Source organism: Perca fluviatilis, chromosome 7 (assembly GCF_010015445.1).
Source record: "Perca fluviatilis chromosome 7, GENO_Pfluv_1.0, whole genome shotgun sequence".
Lineage (NCBI taxonomy): Eukaryota > Metazoa > Chordata > Actinopteri > Perciformes > Percidae > Perca > Perca fluviatilis.
In genome coordinates, this window is record NC_053118.1 from 9,594,543 (window position 1) to 9,611,585 (window position 17,043).

Genomic DNA, 17,043 nt, shown 5'->3' on the forward strand with positions numbered 1-17,043 from the left:
AGCTTATTGGTCATTGGAAGACCACTGTACCACACCACGATACAAAATGTCAAGACTGATTCAATAAAACACTGGTAGAACAAAGTCATCAGAGTCCTGCACACACTAAATGAAGCTCAGCGTAAATTCTTAAAGGAAGACTTCATTCACTTTTCCATCACTCATAATGATAAGCTGTTTCACGGTACGTCACTTGTCAGTAGTAATCAGAACAGCTGTGTTGTTGTTGTTAGTTAAACCAATCAGGGTCGACCATTTGTCGACGAGCCTATCACAGCTTGATACCCTGCTTTAAATCTGCTCTCTCTTCCACGGTTGGCAGTTGTCGTTTCAGGAAATAGAGTGCGTGCGTTTCCTGACCGGTTGCATGGCATTCCTGTTTACGCTGTCTTTTGTGCTTTTGTGGCTGCTATGTGCCAGTTCTGAGTTGGATCCGGGCCGGATCCGGGGTCGGATGGTCCTGGTGGGTGTTTGGACGTGGAGGCTTCCACGGGGTCTCGCGGACGTCGCGTCGGAGCTCTAGATTGACCGCCGTCTCTGGTTCACTTCGGGGAGGCTGACCGGATGTCTTCGGCTTCGGGATGGCGGTGGCGGCTCGGGCGTGCTTTCACCGGAGCTTGAGGGCGCTCCTCTGCTGGCGACTGCCTGTCGCCAGCCCCGTCTGTGGCCACGCCGGTTGCCAGTGGTCGTGGTCGGAAACGGACCAAGAAGGCGGATCCGCCTGCCAGGGCCCCGGCGAAGAGGAGAGCTGCGGGGGCACTCAGCCAGCCGGCTGATACGGCTGTTCCGGGGGGCTCCTCGGATTCCGGCCTCATCCTCGCGTCACTGCAGTCCCTCGCCGGCTCGATGCAGGCCATGGAGGCTAGGATGCGGGCTGTGGAGAGCATGGCGGGTGGCGGCGTGTCTGGTACTATTACTACCGCTCTGGCTTCCCTGTCTGTGCCAGCGGTGGTCGGTGCGGTTAGCCTTCTCCTTCCGTGGAACATTGTCATTCCTTGGCCACTGCTGTGCCATCTCTTTCCCTAGGTAGGCCTTACATCCCTGTGTCAGCTAATATTTCCAGTAGGCTGCGCTCTAAAATTCTGCAGGGCCGTGATGTTAATCTGGTGAGTCTTATTTTGCCGTCCCCGGAGTGTGATAAGTCTCTGGTGGCGGGGGATGGGTTTTCGGCGGTGGTTAAGTCCGCTGACCCTCGGCTGAACAAGGATCTTTCCTTTGGGCAGTTCGTGGTGGCGTTTGGTATATTTCGGGACGTTATTTGTTCCGTGTACCCCGACCGGAGGGTGGAGTTGGATTCGTACCTGGCGTTGGTGGGCGATTTGTTCCTGAGGTACGGGCGGAACTATTTTTGGCAGTACCATAGAGCTTTTTCCGGGAAAGCTGCCGCTCATATTGCCCGTGCCAACGTTCGCCTGGACTGGTCAATTCTGGACACTGAGATCCTGGTTATGGTCGTGGGGGGTGCTCAAGCTATTTTGTGTTCTCACTGCGGGGCTGCGGGACATGTTGCTTCGCTCTGCCCTGGGGGTGTGGGGCAGCCAACCCCCCGGCCCGAGTCGCACCGTGGCGGTCTGCGGTTTCCCGTGTCTGGAGTGGATGCTCGGGGGCGCCAGGTTCATACGTCCAACAATAATCCGATTTGTAATAATTTTAATGAAGGTGTGTGTACTTATGGGAATTGCTGTTTTCTTCACATCTGCAGCGATTGTCGGGATGCACATCCCAGGTCGGTCTGCCCACGGCGCCCCGCCCCTCGCCGGAAGCCTCGGGGTCAACCTCAAACTGGTTCCAAGACATATTGAAGCTCCATCCCTCTACCCCATTAAATTTACGTGTGTTGGCATCTGAACTGTCTAGTCATCCTAATTCTGTGTTTGTCGATCATCTGCTGTCTGGGCTTTCCCAAGGGTTTCGGGTGGGCGTTCTCGCCGATCCGGAGGTTACATATGTGGCGAAGAATCTTCTTTCGGCTGTTTCTGACCCTGATACGGTGGCTAGGTTGGTTGCGTCTGAGGTTAGCAAAGGGTATATAGTGGGGCCGTTTGATTCCTCTCCGTTTTCGGTGTTTCGCACTAGTCCTTTGGGTGTTGCGACTGGGAAATATTCTGGGAAGAAGCGCCTTATATTTGATCTGTCCGCGCCGCGCTGCGGGCCCGTGTTAAGTATCAATAGTCTCATTCCACCGGTCCCTTTCTCCCTTCATTATGCCACTGTTGATGATGCTGTTAAACTTATTAAGTTGGCGGGGAGGGGGGCCTGGCTCTCCAAGGCTGACATTACTGATGCCTTTAAGATAGTCCCTATACATCCTTCGCAGTGGCCTCTTTTTGGCGTCAGGTGGGATTCCAAATACTATTTTGGTGTGCGTCTGACGTTCGGGTGCCGGAGCAGCCCGTGTATTTTTAATCATGTTTCCGAGGCACTTTGCTGGATCCTGCTTAACAGGGTTGGGGTTCCAGCGGTGATTCATTTGCTGGATGATTTTCTTCTCGTTGACCCCCCTGGGGATAGTGTTGGGTCGTTGGGCAAATTGAGACGGTGTTTTCTTTCCCTCGGTGTCCCTCTGTCTGAGGCTAAGACTGTTGGTCCGGTTACGCGTTGGAGTTTCTGGGCATACACCCTCGACTCGGTGCGCATGGAAGCTCCCTTCCGGGTGAGAAGTTGGAACGCATTCGTTGCGTACTTTCGTCCTTTGTGCCTGAGTGTCTTGTTACTAAGCGGCGGTTGCTCTCATTGCTGGGGCATTTGAATTTCGCTATGCGCGTTATTCCGCAGGGGCGCTCTTTTATATCCCGGTTGCTGGATTTGGCATCTTCGGTGCCTGGGTTGCATGATGTGTTGTCCCTGGATGACGGGTGCCGGTCTGATTTGCGTTTCTGGTCCCGACTTCTGGATGACTGGAATGGCATTTCGTTTTTCTACGACGACGTAGTATATTCTTCTGATTCGTTGAGGTTTTACACGGATGCTGCACCTTCCGCGGGGTTTGGGGGTATTTTCAAGGGCAGTGGTTTGCTGGCCACTGCGCCTCCCACTTTTCCGTGCCGCACCACCTATATGAGATTTACCCCGTGCTATAGCTTGCCGCGTCTGGCGCGGGTCTGTGGCACACGGCGATTTCAGTCCTGTGTGATAATCAGAGTGTGGTTGACATTATTAATAAAGGGCGCTCAACATGTTGTCAGATAATGCCTCTGATGAGGAGCATCACCTGGTCGTCTGTCACGCCAATTTTATTATTACTGCTTCGCCACGTCCGGGACATCATAACTCTGTGGCTGATGCTTTGTCTCGCTTTCATTTTCAGACCTTTTTGGAGCCTCTGCCCGGCAGCCTGGCCTGTACCAGTAGTGCTACCGTCTCTCACGGAGCTAGCAGTGTATTGATTCCTAATCCCGTTGATGCTTATTTAGTAGCGGCTAGGGGTATATGAGGAAAGGCTTAGCGGTGTCTACTCGAAAACATATGATTTTGCGTGGTGTACTTTTGCTTTATTCTGTGTGTCGATTGGTGTCCCCTTAAACCTGTTCTCCTTACTAGTGTTTGTGCTTTTATTTGTTATTGTACTGATACTCGTCACTTTAAACCCCAATATACGAGGGGGTTACTGGCGGCATCCAATTTAATATCAGGTGTTATGATCCATCGTTTCCTAGCTTATTTTCTACCGCGCTGTTAAACTAATTTTGAAGGGTATCGAATAAAGCTCACCCTTCTTCCCCCGACCATAGGCAACCTATTACTTTGGGTATATTGCATAAATTGGTGGGTGTTCTTAGGCAGGGGGTATTTTCCGCGATACTGACATGTTACTTGAGGCTGTGTTTATGGTTGCTTTCTATGCTTTCCTTAGGTCGCGGGGAATTCACTAGCGAGTCAAAATCATTTAACTCCAGTAGAGATATTACATTCTCTGATCTGGTATTTCATGCTAGTCATTATTGCTTGAAACTTAAGCATTCTAAAAGAGGTGGCGCCTGTTCTATTGTGGTTGCTCGCACAGACTCACAGTTCTGTCCATTCAAATCTATGATTAGTTATTTGTCACTTAGACCACGCACTGATTCCCTCGCTCCACTCTTTCTGATTCCTGGGTTCTTCCCTATGCATAGATGTTGGTTTAATCAGCAGTTGAATGCAGTCCTTCTCAAAGCTAAGATGTCCACACAGCATTATTCTGGGCATTCATTTAGAATAGGAGCTGCTACTACGGCGGCTAATCAGGGCATGTCGAGGACGTCTCTGCAACAACTGGGACGATGGTCATCCTCTGCATACGCATCCTACATCCGTCCGGATGTCGATAACGTTCTTGAGAACCAGAGATCCCTGAAACCATAATGGTGGGTATGCTTGCATATAACTGGTGGTGGTGTATTTTGTGGGCTTCTGTCAGTCTTATCCATTGTACGCATCATGCGCTGTCAAGCTGCTTATACCTGCATCGGCCGTGTGCATCAGGCTTCAGGCATAATAGCCTAATGCGTGGCTCTTGAACCGGCTTGGGTGCCTGTTATTGCATGATGTTGCAAACTGCTGTGTGCCTCGTTACATCTGTTAGTTACATTTATTATTTTGCCTTTCTTATTTTCCCCTTCCCATTGCCGATTTTATTTGCCTTTCTTATTTTGCTTTTAGTTCGCAACTGTTCCCGCGATATTTTATTTGCCTTTCTTATGTTCGCGTCTGGTCGGGCGGCTGAGGTTTGGTTTTGCTCCGGCAGGTGCCGAGTTTTGGTTTCTACGGCCGTCGCCGTCTTTTAATTTGCCTTTCTTATTTTGCATTTATTTTCACAGGTCTATTGCTGTGGATGGGCAAGATCCATGGTTTACTATTTCGACCGGTCGTATGCCGAGGTTTGGTTTTGCATCTCGGTGGGCACCGAATTATTTTTATTTCATATTTATTTTTACCGGTCGGATGCCGAGGTTTTGTTTTGCTTACACCGGCGAGTGCCGAAGTTTTAATTTGATTAGCGGCGGTAGCGAAATTTTTATTTTCATGGTGTGGGCAGTAATCTTTCTGCTTTTGGTAGGCTAGTTATTGTACTTTTATGTCAACTTTGCTTTCTCGTTGTCTGCAGAGTCCTGCGGCTCATGAGGTATGTATGCCAACTAGTTTTCTCACTAATTGTCCTTTTGGGGGATTTGTTTGGGGTCCTTAAACCCTTTAGGATATTTGGGTTCGATGGAGTCCAATCTCCAGAGACTCGTACATTTACATGTTGTATGTACAATAAATATGTTCATAATTGCAAAGAAGTCTCTCCTGATTGAAATGAAGCTCAGCGTAAATTCTTAAAGGAAGACTTCATTCACTTTTCCATCACTCATAATGATAAGCTGTTTCACGGTACGTCACTTGTCAGTAGTAATCAGAACAGCTGTGTTGTTGTTGTTAGTTAAACCAATCAGGGTCGACCATTTGTCGACGAGCCTATCACAGCTTGATACCCTGCTTTAAATCTGCTCTCTCTTCCACGGTTGGCAGTTGTCGTTTCAGGAAATAGAGTGCGTTCCGCCTCCCCCCTTCTGCCACCGATGGTCACGCCCTCGGACCTGGGTTGCATCTCGGCTTGGCTGTTGATGGTCCCTCTATTTATCTCCACCACCAGTGTCTGGACTCCATCAGGGGATTTGTTTGGGGTCCTTAAACCCTTTAGGATATTTGGGTTCGATGGAGTCCAATCTCCAGAGACTCGTACATTTACATGTTGTATGTACAATAAATATGTTCATAATTGCAAAGAAGTCTCTCCTGATTGAAATGATTTCATCTTCCTCAAGAAGAAAAGTCTCTGTTGGGCCTTTTTACAGGCTGCATCTGTGTTGCTCTCAAAAGATAATTTACTGTCAATGATGGTTCCTAAGTATTTATATTCATCTACTGTCTCAACATTCATGTTCTGGATAACAGTTTGTGAAACATTGTGCTGTGATCTACGGAAATCAATAATCATATCATTTGTCTTAGAAACGTTGATAGACAAATAGGAGTTTTCACACCACGCAATGAAATCATCAACTACAGGGCCATGCCCCGCCTCATCATTGTTCAAAAGGCTCACTATAACAGTGTCATCTGCAAATTTCACACAGTGCCTATTCTCATACTTACTCCTACAGTCATTTGTGTATAAAATGAAAAGCAATGGAGAAAGAACACAGCCCTGAGGAGAACCTTTGGAAGTAAGGACTTTTGAGGATAAAACACCATTGACCCTAACACACTGTGACCTGTTCAACAGAAAATCCAGTATCCAGCCATTTAAGTTAGGGTTCAAGTTAAAAAATAGACTGAAGTTTCTCAGCCAACAAGTACTGCTGAATAGTATTGAATGCTGAAGAGAAGTCGATAAAAAGGAGCCTTGCATGAGTCTTTGAGGTTTCCAGATGTTGATAAAGGGAATTTAGCAATGTAAGTATTGCATCCTCAACACCTCTGCTAGCCCTGTAAGCAAACTGAAGAGGGTCTAGCTGCTCTTCCACCTGCTTCAGCACCTCCTGCTTAACCAACTTCTCAAAAGTCTTCATCACCAATGAGGTGAGAGCAACAGGCCGAAAGTCATTTAAGACCTTGGGATTCTTACACTTAGCCACAGGAATGATTGTAGAATGTTTCCAAATCTTTGGCACTGTTTGCATCTGGAGTGATTGAGTAAAAATCACTTTAAAAATCTCACTTAACTGACCAGCACAAGACTTAAGGACTCGACCACCGATGTTGTCAGGGCCAGGAGTTTTCCTAACCTTAGTTTGTTTAAATAATGTTTTGACCTTAGATACATCAATATCAAAATCAAAAGCAGAGGAATTACAGACCAAATCCTCACTCATGTGACTGATTTCCAAATCATTATTAGAAAATCTCATATAAAAACTATTTAATTCATTTGCTAACTGCTCGTCAGAAACAAAACCATTTAAGGAAACTGTACTAGTGCCTTTGTGTAGTCCTGTCATTATTTTCATGCCATTCCACACAGATCTGAGATCAGACTCACAAAATTTGGACTCAATTTTTCTTTTATACTGAAGTTTAGCCTTTACTATTTCAACTCGCACAACCTTCCTAATTTCAGCATATGCACTTTTGTCACCACTATTAAAAACAGTCCTCTTTTCCCTTAACATATGTAATTTCATGACAAAAATAATAAAATACACCCACATAAAACAAGGACAGACACATAGGCAGCTCCACCAGTTCAGTCTTTGGGCATTCCTTACTTTTAGGTTGAACACCTATTTTAAGACAAGTACATCCACATACTGTCGTACTATAACATGTCTTTCATCTTTTCATGTCTTTTCAATTGAAAACATACGTATATTGTTAAACCTCAACCTATTTTGTTTCTTTGTCTACTCAACTTCTTTAAACAATAGATATGTTTTAACTGAACTTTTAAATCTCCTTTTACTGCTTTCTTGTGTTATTTGTTCAGGTAACACATTCCATTCTTGCATTGCTCTATACATGACCATGCTTTTAACAGTATTAGTCTTTGCTTTTGGTAAAGTAAAGTTACCTCTTGTGGCATGTCTAGTCGCATAGTTGTGTAATCTAAACTGAAAGGTCATTTATTATACAAAATAGATGGTTTCTTTGTAACAAGAATATTCCTAAAAAAGACACATAATGAATATAATAATCTATTTCTTACAAATAACCAACCTAAACATTTGTGCATTGTAACAACATTTGTCCGATATCCACACCTAAACGCTATACGCGTGGCTCTATTTTGCACCATTTGCAATTTAGTTATTTTTTCTTCAGTTGCATTAGACCATACCACTGAACAATAATTAAGATTAGACAATATTAACGCTTTAGCTACTACTTTGATTGAACTTTGTGACAAATATGGTGCACATCTTTTAACAACAGAAACAACCATGTTATTTATATGTTTAGTCCATGATAATTTGCTATCTAAAATAACTCTTAAATGTTTGGTGTCATGGACCTGTTCAACAGATACATAATTTATGCAAAGCTTCAACTCAGGTTGATTTTGAAGAGTATAATGTGAACAAAACATCATGCTTTTCCTCTTTGAAATATTAAGAACTACCTTATTTTTCTTTATCCATTCAACCACCAATTGCAGCTCTTGTAATAGGATAGTGTTTAACTCATGAATTGTAGATGAAGACATATAAATAGTTGAATCTTCTACATACATCGATATATTGACCTTATTAAAAAAACAAGTGATAAATCATTTGTAAAGGTAGTGTATAACAGTGGCCCAAGACAACTCCCCTGGGGAACTCCATAGCTAACCGCTCCAACATCCGAGTAACTACAATTAAAAAAGACTAGTTGTTGCCTGTTTGTTAAATAACTCTTCATCCATAACATTGCTGACTGAGAGAAACCATAACATTGAAGTTTTTCCAATAATATATTTTGATCAAGGATGTAAAATCAAGCATAATAGCATCATTTGAGTTAGAGCGGTAGCTTTTGAGTGTCCCTTTCTATAAGCATGTTGACAATCAGTTGTTAAGTCATTCAAAGAAAAATATTCTATAATCTGCTCACATACTATACTCTCCATCATTTTACTCAACACAGGCAATAAATTTATAGGATGACTATTTGACCCCGAGAATGGTAACCCTACATTTTTAGACAGTAGAATTATTTTAGCAATTTTCCATTCCTGAGGGCATAGACATTCACTTAAACTTTGGTTTATAATATGACAGATAACAGGGGCAATTAGGTCTGCAACCAATTAAAGAAGTTTACCATCAAGGCCGTCCACACCTGGTGGTTTATCTTTACAAGTTTTCAACATTTTTCTACTTTATTAATATTTACTCTAGCAAATTTTAAATTACAATCTTTGCCTCTCATGATTTTTTCTTTTATTAATAAATAAGATATCTCATTCTCTATTTCTGTCATATTATTTCTTAAATCATTTATTTTATCTATAAAATAATTATTAAGGTAGTTTGCGATCTCCAAAAAAGATGGAGTTTATATAGTGCTTTTTCCCATTAAGCTGTTCAACGTATTCCATAATTTTGTTACTATCATTTTTAATATCATTAATCCTGTCTTCATAATACATTTTCTTTTTCTTTCTATTTAAATTAGTTAGAAAGTTTCTTAGTTTATGGTATATTTGCCAGTCTGATTGATAACCAGATCTTATTGCTGTTAATTTAGCTCCACCATATGTTCTTTTTACTCCTTATCTAACCATGGTGTACTGACGCATCGGACCGTAAACTTCTTCACTGGAGCATGCTTTTCAACTATAGGCATAAAAATATCAACAACATTTTTCAGTGCTTCATCAGCATTTGTTTTCAGTAATACATCTGACCAACATACCTCTTTTACATCATTTCTAAATCTGTCCTGATCAAACCATTTATATGATCTCTTTTGTATTACTTTAGGTCCAGGCTTTGGCACTTTTGCTCTTCTAACAACAGCAACTAAATTATGATCACTACAGCCAGTCGGTATCGATAATGCTTTTGAGCATAGCTCAACTGCATTAGTAAAAAATATGATCAATACACGTGGAAGTAATTAGTTGGTTTGTTAATTACCTGTGACAAACCACACAAATCTGTAACATTTTTCATTGAACAACCTAATGCATTCAAATCTATATTCAGATCTCCCATAAAATAGATTTCATAACTGCTATCACACCCATGTTCTAGCATTTCACATATTTAATTTAAATATTCACTAGATTTTCCAAGGGATTGATTCCACCCCGGATCTTGTGCTGATCTACAGAGAAAAAAAGCAGTAATGACACATTCGGTGATCCCACAGTTGTGTTGACTTCAGGTCACATTGACCCGTTTTCAATTTTTGTTTCATATCAGAAATTATGGGACGTAGAAATAAGCACTGAAAATGTGTAGAAGAAAAATTAAAAAATTTGAAACGTTGGAAAAAGCAAAAACAAAAAGAGGCGTCAAAAAACGAAAAAAAAAAAACGTTGATGGGAAGACAACACAAGGGTTAAATCTGTTTCTCTCTCTAATACTGTCAGCTGTCATTTCAGGCAAAGTGTGCAACCATCCTCCTCCCCTTCGACCCCCAGTCACCATCACCCGAGGGTCACCCTGGGTCTTCCTCCAGCAGAACGCTCTGTCGACTCCTTCAGTCTGGTCTTCGGGCTCCTTCGCTGCCACCACCAGTGTCTAGACTCCATCGGGGGGGATATGTCTTGGCTTCTCTACCCCTTTAACAAATATTTCATAATGATGGAGTCTAATCTCCAAAGACTCTGTACATTTCATATTATGCATATGTACAATAAATCTTTGCATATCTGCAACAAAGTCTCTCCTGATTGAATTGGGGTGGAGAGACAGATATCTTAAAACCTGGACAAATAAAACAAACTATCCACACGGATAAATACAACTATAGGACAGTGAGAAATATTGTTTTGGCAGGCATTTAAAAAGAAAAAAACTTTGGACAGAACCAGGCTTACTGTTTCCCCCAGCCTCCAGAGTCTTTACGCTAAATTAGGCTAACCACAGCTAAACTCCAAGCTCCGGCAGCAGAGCAGAGAAGATTAATATGTGCCATTTTGGAAGGCACCGAATGACGGCCTGTTTTGTTATTTAGTTTGGACAACTTATTGTCCATGTTGGTGCCTGTGACTGTCAACAAGCTGATGTTCCTTTGTTTTTTTCTCATGAAAGCTGCTGTACATCTGTGGATGATGTGAGCAAGAGAGGCGTTAAGAGGAAGGCTGTCGCCAATGGAGAAGGACCAAGCAGGAAGATGAAAAGGAAATCGATTTACATGATTTACATTAGGTGTAATATTACATTATTGGTAGTCCTCACAACTGTCCTTGTGTGGTCCTTCGGGTCACCGGGACCCAAAGGACCACACAAGGGTTATAAAAACACAAATGTTGGCTTCGGGCTCGGGCAGAGAATTCTAACTCTAGCAACAGTGTCCCTACTGGACTGTTATGATTTGGACCAGGAGCTGATCCTGGTGCTGGAGAGACCAGTTCCCTCCAAGGACAATGGAGGTTCCCTACTGCAGGACCAGGCCAAGGTAAGCTACTGTAAGATCCTTGTAAGTGTGTGTGTCTGTGTGGGGGGGGGGGGGCACTTAAAGGATTTTCTTTTTGCAATTTGGCTAATGCTTAGCTTTTTTTGGTGTCGTCACTAGATGAAGCAGCAACTATGAAATATTTATTTTGTAGACGATTTACATCTCTTTTACGTAAATGTGATTCTAGAATAAGCGCCACGTCTATGTTCTTCCTTCTTAAATAGTCCAGGAATTTTGCTTGTTTGATCGGTCCATTTAGCCCCCTGATGTTAACAGAAAGGATTGAAAGTTCAGCCATCTTCAAAATGTACACGTATATATGTTTCGAGTACCCTACAGGAATTCACTGATAAATTTGTAGCAAAGGGTGAGCAGTTAGATCTTAGCACTGTGTGGTGAAAACACAAAAAATTAAATAAATCCCATAGCCCGCCGAGACCGCAGACCCCCTTCCCTCTCTGTAGGATACGTGACCGCATCAAACGCAGCTCGCACAAAAACTCAGCTCAAAACTGCACCTCCTGTCTAAAGTCACAGGTTAACTGGAACAGGTCTAATGCTTTCCTATGTTAAACATGAACAATGTTACAAAAGAAAACAACTTAAAACTAAGTCCCAACCATCTATTAAGTTCTGAAATAAACTGTATGAAAAACAAATCAGCCGTGTAGGAGTAGTAGACATAGATTATCAGAATCAGAATCAGAAAAGCTTTATTGCCAAGTATGTTTACACACACAAGGGATGTGTCTTGGTATCATATATATATATATATTATAATATATATATATATATATATATATATATATATATATATATATATATTATAATATATATTTATAATATATATTATAAAATGCAGTCTAATCAAATGCTCCTTATAACTTGGCTCCCAAGCTCATACATTATAGTTTCGACCAGCTATTACGCTCTGAAATAGACTGTGTGGGAAAAAAAACATGTTAGTGTAGTAAATATAGGTTATAAGATAAGTGTTTATCATGTTCTGATTCTGGTGCTGGAGAGATCTAGCCTGACAAGCCAGACCCACATCAAGATGTCGGATCTGGGAACTCACCATTGACGGAGCTCAATCCGAGGGGCGGGATAAACGGTTGTCTTTCAAATTCCCTCTGCACGCAATAGGATAGCGCTACAACCAGGCAGAGCAAGGAAGAAGGTAGCGAAGCTAGTTGATAGATTAAACTTTTGCCGTATCCGGTCGGCAAAATTCAGAACACATCTTCCTTTTTTAAGAATGACTTCAGTGTTCTTTGTTCTTTTCTCAAAGTAAAGCTTAACTCCAAGTCTTCCAGAAGACCGCTGTTCCCAGCAGCAGCAGCCATTAGCCCGCCCACCGACTCACTTAAAGGATTTTCTTTTTGCAATTTAGGGCTTAGTTTCCTAGTTTTAGGCCATCATTTCTATTGATTATGATAACATTGTGCTCACAAATAAGTAATTGCTCTGTTACAGCAAGAAACAGGCCGTGTAGGCAGTCAAACAGGTTGTAAAAAAAGCCCCAGCCAAACAAAGAGAGAAACAAACGAAAATTATAAGCTACTCCACTATATTTCAGTGCCTTTAGGCTACAGGCAGTTGCAGCCATGAGAAAATGTCATAAAACCCTCCTCTCCGATCCCTCATCTCTCTCCTTTTGTCTCTCAGATCATACTGACACAGCTTGTTGATGCAGCAATTGAACTTGAGAACCAGTGCATCTTTCACTCAGACATCTAGGTGGAAAATATACTGATTGAAACTGGCTCAGATGTCCCTCATATGCGTCTTATTGACTTTGAACTGAGCTGCTTCGCAAAGAAAGGATCCTTTTACCGCAATTTCTACGTTAAGGAGTCTAGTTTCTACTCAGGGACGTCACTAGGATTGAAAGACGGGGGGGGGGGGCTTAGCCCCCAGGGTATTTGTAACTTGTGTTTACAAAATCTTTGCACTCACATCTTTTGTTACTGTATTAGTGCTACACTTATGTCAACAACCAGTCAAGAACAAGTTAACAAGTAAAAAGTGACACATCATCTTCTTCCATTTCTACTCTGTTCCTTCTGTCTTATCCTTTAAGATAAAACAAATCCCTGATGCTAATTTCATGACTTCGAAATGCAAATTGGTCACATGAAACAACATCCAAAATGTCCAAAAACAGAGAAACAGAGGCCGGACAGCTAATAAGTTGGTAAGTTAAACAAATATGACAAATATGTTTAACCTAGCCTACATTTAGGCAACATCTACATATTTATTTAATTTATCACAGCCAATGTAGAAAGTTAAGTTGGTTAGAATATAGCTAGAAGATATAATAAATATAATGAAATAATTTAGTTTAGGCTATGCATAGTACCTAGACCTGCCAACAAATGCTTATTGTTAGAAGAAAACCAAACACCCCATATTTCCTTAGACCTATAGACCACTTCTGACCTCAATCAGAATCAACTGCTCTGCCAATCTCCTGCTTCTCTTTCTCTCTGCTGAAATATCTTCCAGTATCCATCTCATCTGCTCAATGAATTGAAGGATACAATGGTACAATAGCATTAACAGGGACCCTATGACATTTACTTTTCAGTGACAACATTCTATGGGGATTGATATTGTTTTAGAATAGGCCTACTATAGAGATATGCTATATTATTGGCAATGAATAAAGAGTTGTGATTAGCTTACTAAGTTAACCATTTCTTGTATTTTGCTTGTTCACTCTAGCTAGACTATAGTTTTCCATAGCAAACCAAAATATCCCCTTTTCTTTACCTCAAGAAAACGTAGCTAAAGGTAAGCAGGTCATTAAAAACAACTTACAATTTCACTCTGTATCACTACGTGTAATCAATCTTCCTTTCACCATTAGCGTGTATTTCGGTGTGTGTATGTGTGTGTGTGTGTGTGTGTGGGGGGGTGCAACGAGTGTACAACCAATACAACGAGACGCTGCATCATCTTGATAGCACAACGACTCTTTGTACTTCTGTCTGCCCAACCCGTTCTCATTCCGAACTCGTAAAATAAGTACGTTTGGGCAGTGTCCTTCAGCGTCTGATGCGACGAAAAAGGCACCCTTCGGCGTATTTGTGTAACGTACTGGGGAGAGCCGCAGTTGGATGAGATTTAGTGAGTTGTATGTAAGGACGGTGGTTGGGGTGGCGGATGGGTAAAACACCGGACTTTCACTCAGGAGACTCGGGTTCGCGCCCCCCGTGTGGCGTTTTGTTTCCTCGTCTCCGGCGTGTGTTTCCCTGCTTTTGAGGCGTCCTTTCCCCGTTGTTTTTCTTTTGTTTCCCCCGTCTATGGCGTTTTGTTTCCCCCGTCTACGGCGTGTGTTTCCCGGCTTTTGAGGCGTCCTTTCCCCGTTGTTTTCTCATAAACCCAACCTCCGCGATTCCGTTCACCCGTCCCGACCAAGCGCGTCAAAAGGGACGAAAAAGGGACGGAAATAGTGGCGACCAAGCACGTTTTCATGAGACGCTAAAGGAGACTTTTAACGTCAAATAAGAACGAGAAAGGCTCCTAACCGAACGTCCTTATTTTACGAGTTGGGTGTGAGAATGTGTTGGTCTAACTTCCGACTTTTCCGGGGTTTTTTTTGTAGCTATATATATATATATATATATATATATATATATATATATACATATATATACACACACATACATACATATATATATATATATATATATATATACACATATATATATATGTATGTATATATATGTGTATATATATATATATATATGTGTAGTATATATATATATGTGTGTATATATATATATGTGTATATATATATATGTATATATATACATGTGTGTGTGTGTGTGTGTATATATATATATATATGTATATATATATATATGTATGTATATATATGTATGTATATATATATATATGTGTGTATGTGTATATATATATGTGTGTATATATATATATATATATGTATATATATATATATATATGTGTGTGTGTGTGTATATATATATATACACATAATATATATATATATAATTTGTTGCATCTAAATATGAATGAGGATAAATCGAATTGTTATTGTTCTTATTATTATTTAGGGAGCTTAGGAACATTTTAGGGTAGCTTCAGCCCCCCTAAAATAAGCCTAACGATGTCCCTGCTTCTACTCCTTCTCTTCACGAACTTACCCATCTATGATTCTTCCATTTAGACAAAGCTTATCCTCGCCTCATCCTCACCTTCTTATTTTTATGTATTTTTATGTATTGTAGGTACCCCTTCTCACATTCCTCCCGAGTGGTACAGTGGTTGTATCTACAGGCCCGGCCCCACCACAGTGTGGCAGCTGGGATTGGTCATGTTTGAAACGCTCCACGAAGTTGCATTTGAGACCACAGAGTTCCTCAGAAACAAGCTGAGAATCAGCGAAAACCTGTCCAAAAATAAGAAAAACATACGCAACCATGTCAGCAGGCACAAATCTGTTCATTTTAGTTCACATGTGATGGATCACTGTACCCGTCACCGTCATCTTTCTTCTTCTTCTTTCTCTCCAGACTGCCAGGATCTCTTGAGAATGTGTTTGACCATAGAGCTGCTGCTAATATAGGCTGTGAGAGCCTAATTAGCTATTATGTGATATAATAGTCTAAATCAGAGCCATGGAAATTAACTGCAATTAAAATCAAAACCCAATGAATTCATATTTTTATCATACTCATCTAATTGCATTTTAAGTTAAACAATAAAAAAAAGAGTGACATTAACAAAACAAAAATGGATAAGACACAGGAAAACATAAAGGCAGCCACGAAACCGACACGCAACAGAAACGCCACTCTCACGCCACGCAGGCAGTGTGTATTAGTGCATTAGTATGTATGAAATGTGTGAAGTGTTTCAAACGTGTTCAGAAAACTCTCAAAATCAATCAACTCTAAAACTAAAAAATAGAGGTAATGTGAGCAATTTGTGAAAAGCCCGGCAGCTTCATTTTGTACCAGGAAGAGTGAGATGGTTTTGAGACTTAAAACCAGCGGTGGAGGAAGTATTCAGATCCTTTACTTAAGTAACAGTAGGCTACTACTAGGCTACTAATACTACACAGTAAAAACTACTCTGTTACAGTAAAGGTCCTACAAAACAGGGGGCCTGGGGGTCCTCTGCCGGAAAAGTGTTTTTGATTTGAATCCCATTTCCTTCATTTCTACATACATTTATAGGGACACAGAATCCAGGAAATAATTAAATTGACCATATTGAAATTATGCCAGAAAGAATAGTACTAAACTATGTATAGGAAAAAGATGTCTTACTTTCTTTATTGCTTAAAATAGTGGCCAATCACCGAGATTTATAAATAAAATACTATCAAACTAATTTGAAAGTGTGTGTGGGGGGGCGGGGGGTGGGGAGACACAAACAGGATTTTAAAAAGGGGGGCAGTGGAGATTACGCCCTAGCCTACAATAATGTATAGGGTGGCCTAAAGCCTTTATACATACTGTACGCTCCTTTTTTGCATAGAATGCTAAGCTATTAAAATTATAATTTTTGGCAGGATTTTATAAATCATCTTTTAATTTTAAACATACACAGTGAATCCTTAACTGTATCTATGGATGGCTACCTTAGTGACTACCATATAGTCCAGCTAGCCTATCATCAGTGGGGATTTACAGTATAGTTGCTAATAATATGTTGGATTCATTTTAATTTTTGTAAAAAACTTTAAATACTTTTAAATTATTTGGAGATCCCTGCAGTGACTATGAGGATCCCCACGGGTCCCGAACCCCCTTGTCTTTCTTTGGTGAAAGACGCACCAAACTGTTGGAAATGTAAGACAGAGGCCAATTACTTCATGTCCTATGGTCCTGTGACAAAGTCCAGTCCAATTTTGGACTGGGATACAGTACATGATAACTTATGTCAGACTGCAGAGATCCAGGTTCCATTCAGCCCAAGGTTATTTGTTCTGGGAGA

General features: G+C 41.3%; 1 protein-coding gene across 1 annotated transcript; it reads right to left on the reverse strand.

The window, feature by feature from the left end:
- Window positions 1-542: 542 nt before the first annotated feature.
- LOC120561919 lies at window positions 543-1,529 on the reverse strand. The gene is made up of 2 exons (XM_039805261.1): window positions 1,096-1,529; window positions 543-951 (listed from the first exon to the last, which is right to left on the reverse strand). Exons 1-2 carry the CDS (start codon window positions 1,389-1,391, stop codon window positions 543-545), a joined length of 705 nt encoding a protein of 234 aa, XP_039661195.1. The 5' UTR covers window positions 1,392-1,529.
- Between the last annotated feature and the right edge of the window lie 15,514 nt (window positions 1,530-17,043).

Excerpts from the sequence above, each read along its gene's own strand:
- LOC120561919 (XM_039805261.1), bottom strand. The coding sequence starts at position 1,391 with ATGAGCGGCAGCTTTCCCGGAAAAAGCTCTATGGTACTGCCAAAAATA. Across the intron at positions 952-1,095 it reads AAGACTCACCAGATTAACAT|CACCGCTGGCACAGACAGGG; the intron begins CACGGCCCTGCA and ends AACCGCACCGAC.